The sequence below is a fragment of the Mesitornis unicolor genome, unplaced genomic scaffold (genome assembly GCF_000695765.1).
Source record: "Mesitornis unicolor isolate BGI_N332 unplaced genomic scaffold, ASM69576v1 scaffold24356, whole genome shotgun sequence".
In the NCBI taxonomy this organism is placed as follows: domain Eukaryota; kingdom Metazoa; phylum Chordata; class Aves; order Mesitornithiformes; family Mesitornithidae; genus Mesitornis; species Mesitornis unicolor.
In genome coordinates this window covers 5,635-9,280 of record NW_010193303.1, presented here as the reverse complement: position 1 = coordinate 9,280, position 3,646 = coordinate 5,635, and the positions used below count along the sequence as shown (strand labels likewise).

Here is a 3,646-nt window from a genome sequence, read left to right as displayed (position 1 = left end):
GCTTGGGAGGAGCTTCAGAAGGCGCTGGGGGAGCGAGCAGCCTCACTGGGAGAAGCTGGGCAGCTTCGGAGCTTTTTGCAGGACCTGGATGACTTTCAGGCTTGGCTTTTTGGGGCTCAGAAAGCCATGGCGGCTACTGATGAGGTGCCTGCCACTTTGGCAGAGGCAGAGGAGCTGCTGCAGCAGCACGAGGCCGCCCGACGCGATGCGGAAGAGCACGCAGCTGCCTTTGCTGCCTTGGTGGAGGCAGGGGAGAGGGTGGTGGGGGATCAGGTAGACCCTGAGTACGAGGGGCTGCGGCAGCGCCTGCAAGGTGTGGAAGTCGGCTGGGCTGCCCTGGGCAAGATGACGGAGGCCCAGCATCACTTCCTCACCCAGTGCCGCGGCTTCCAGGAGTTCCTCCGTGACGCCAAGCAGGCAGAGATCCTCCTCACCAACCAGGTGGGTGCCCAAGGGGGCTTCCCTGGGAGGTCCCTGGCGCTCGGGTCCCCTGAATAGGCGCTGACCCCCTGCTGTGCCCCTGCTAGGAGTACACACTGGCACACTTGGAGCTGCCTGCCACGCTGGAGGGCTCGGCCGCTGCCCTACGCCGCTTCCAGGACTTCTGTGCCGGTGTGGAGAGCAGTGCCGAGAAGGTCCCTGAAGTGGTGGCCAGTGGTACCAAGCTGGTGGCTGAGGGGAACATCTTCTCCGAGAAGATCACCGAGAAGTGCCGGGTTCTCCAGGAGCGGTGAGTCCAGTGAGGGGCCAGCGAGCGGGCAGCATGTGGGCAGCAGGGCTGACACCCGTTTCTGGTCACCTCTGCCAGGCACAGGGCCGTGGCAGCCAAGGCGGAGGAGGCGGCAGGTTTGCTGCAGGACAACCACGAGCTGCAGACCTTCCTGCAGAGCTGTCGGGAGGTAGGGACACGGCGTGGGCAGTGGCACCCAGGGGTCCCCCCCCACCAGCCAGGCTCTGACACCTCTTTCCCACAGCTCAACACCTGGGTGGAGGAGAAGATGCTGACGGCACAAGATGTCACCTACAGCGAAGCCCATGGCCTCCATGGGAAGTGGCAGAAGCACCAGGCGTTCATGGCTGAGTTGGCACCCAACCAGGGCTGGCTGGAGAAGATTGAGATGGTGAGTGCCAGCACCGGTGCCTGGGAGCCTCGCTGCCTCCCAGCCAGGTGACAGATCCCTGTGCTGGTGTGAAGCCAACCTCTTTGGTGTTGCTGACAGGAGGGGAAGGAGCTGACGAGCTGCAAGCCACAGTACACCGAGGTGGTGGCACGGCAGCTGGACGAGCTGCGGGGGCAGTGGGACAGGCTGCGTGACGCTGCGGAGGAAAAGGGCCGGCGGCTCTTTGAGGCTGACCGCTCAACACTCTATGCCCGGAGCTATGGGGAGTTGGAGAGCTGGCTGGAACGAGTGGAGAAGGAGCTGCGTGCCATCGAGCAGGCCAAGGACCTCACCGCCACCAACCTGCTGCTGAAGAGGCTGACGGTGGGTGGTGGTGCTGCCAGGCGAGCGGCTGAGGGGGCAGAAGGGTGTTGGCACCTCACCCTTTCCTTTGGGTAGGGGTGCGCTGACCGCCCTGTTCAGAGTGGGGGGTCTGAGGTGCTGGGTCTTGTCCCTGAATGGGGCTGGCCAGTGCTTTGGGGGTCCCCAGCTTGGCTCTGCCCCCTGCCTCACACAGCTCTGCCCCACCAGAGACTGGAAGAGCAAGTGGGAGAACGAATGAAGGAGCTGGAGGAACTAGGATGGCAAGGGCCTGTCCCTGCTGGGGATGTGCCAGACACCGGTGGGCATGAGCAGAGGCTCCGGCAGCGATTCATCAACCTGATGGAGCCACTTGAGAGGAGAAGGAAGGAGCTGGAGACCGCTAAGGCCATGTACCAGCTTGGGCGGGATCTGGAGGATGAGATGGTAAGCATCCTTGCCGCAGCGGGGCCTGGCACACCGGGGGCACCCATGGGTGCTGTACGGTGCTCAGCAGGTGCTCTCGCCCACAGGTGTGGGTGCAGGAGCGGCTGCCCCTGGCCACGTCAACAGAGCCTGGCACTGACCTCCAGAGCGTGCAGCGCCTGACCAAGAGGAACGAGGTGAGGGCCCAGCAGTGGCACCCACTGCCCTGACCAGTCCCTTGGGGACACCCACCCCATGAGTGAGCCCTGCTGTGACCACTCTCCTCACTCGTAGACATTGCAGAAGGAGCTGGCAGGCCATGCTTCCCGCCTGGCTGAGGTGCTGAGCTGTGGTGAGGCGGTGGTGAGCAGCGGTGAACCGAGCCCAGAGCTAGAGGCACGGGTGCGGGAGCTGCAGGGGCTGTGGGAGATGCTGCAGGCAGAGGCAGCTGCCCGGCACCAGCGCCTGCGGGAGGCTGGTGAGGCCCAGCAGTACTACATGGACGCCAGCGAGGCCGAGACCTGGGTCAGCGACCAGGAGCTCTTCATGGGAGCTGAGGAGAAGCCGAAGGTGAGTGGTGGCTCTGTGTGGTGCCCCCGTGTCTTAGGGAAGCTCTGTGCTGTGCTGTGCTGTGCCATGCTGGGATAGCCAACATCATCCAGGCCGTGCCATGCTGTGCTGTTACACGTTACCCGGTACCATGCTGTATCATGCCTTTACATGCCATCCCATGCCATGCTGTGCTATTATGTGGCATGGGATGGCACATCATACCATGCTATGACATGCCATGTCATGCTGTGCTATGACATACTGTCCATCCCATGCCGTGTTGTTACCTTTACACACCATCCCGTGCTATGCCATGCTGTGCTGTTACACAGAGCCCCATGCCAAGCCATTCCATTCCATTCCATTCCATGCTACACCACCCTATGCTGTGCCATTACAGGTCATCCCATGCCATGCTATGCTTGGCCATTGCAATCCACCCCATGCTGTGCCATCCCATGCCAAGCTGTGCCATTACACACCACCCTATGTCATGCCATGCCATGCCATGCCATGCCCTGTTGAGCTCGCCATTGCTCCCCACTGCACTGGACAGAGACAGGACATGCCCACAGGGTGGGCACCGGGGCTGGACCCTGGTCCCCATCCCGTCACAGTGGTGGGTGCTGATGGTCACTGGTGTGTGCTGTGCCGCAGGATGAGGAGAGTGGCTTGGTGATGCTGAAGAGACACATCCGGCAGCAGCGGTCCATCGAGGACTATGGCCAAACCATCAAGGAGCTGGCAGGGAGGGCTCAGCAGCTGCTCTCTGCTGGCCACCCTGAGGGGTAGGTGCCACTGCTGCATGTCCCTTGTACTTCGGGGCAGTCTCGTGCCCTCAGCACTGGGCTGGGTGGGTGACTCGCCTGGAGCTCCGGTGACATTGGCTGCCCCAATGCTTTGCTCCGGCCGGGCAGCATTGCCCTGGTTGCATCAGGGAGATGGTGGCAGAGGGATGTGGGGAGTGCAGAGTGGGACCCCCCCCCCCAAAAAAACCAACCCCACAGTTGGCAACACGGATGGGTCAGGGGCATCTTTTCCTGGGTGAGAACTGGGGTGTCTGTGTGCGGGGCCGCGCAGGGAGCAGATCATCCGGCTGCAGGGCCAGGTGGACAAGCACTACGCGGGGCTGAAGGAGGCGGCCGAGGAGCGCCGCCGGCGCCTGGAGAACATGTCCCACCTCTTCCAGCTGAAGCGGGAGGTGGAGG

At 62.9% G+C, this 3,646-nt stretch overlaps 1 protein-coding gene across 1 annotated transcript in view; it reads left to right on the top strand.

The window, feature by feature from the left end:
• Positions 1-3: 3 nt before the first annotated feature.
• The window catches only part of LOC104542943 (spectrin beta chain, erythrocytic-like), a gene marked incomplete at both ends in the record, with an annotated part of 9,270 nt that continues 5,627 nt past the window's right edge, over positions 4-3,646 (top strand). Inside the window, 10 exons of the mRNA XM_010187418.1 lie at positions 4-441; positions 528-730; positions 809-899; positions 975-1,121; positions 1,221-1,484; positions 1,692-1,907; positions 1,994-2,083; positions 2,181-2,456; positions 3,096-3,226; positions 3,519-3,646. The exon at positions 3,519-3,646 is cut by the window's right edge and continues 15 nt beyond it. Of these exons, the coding sequence (XP_010185720.1) occupies positions 4-441; positions 528-730; positions 809-899; positions 975-1,121; positions 1,221-1,484; positions 1,692-1,907; positions 1,994-2,083; positions 2,181-2,456; positions 3,096-3,226; positions 3,519-3,646 (1,984 nt within the window). The remainder of the gene's footprint in view (positions 442-527; positions 731-808; positions 900-974; positions 1,122-1,220; positions 1,485-1,691; positions 1,908-1,993; positions 2,084-2,180; positions 2,457-3,095; positions 3,227-3,518) is intronic.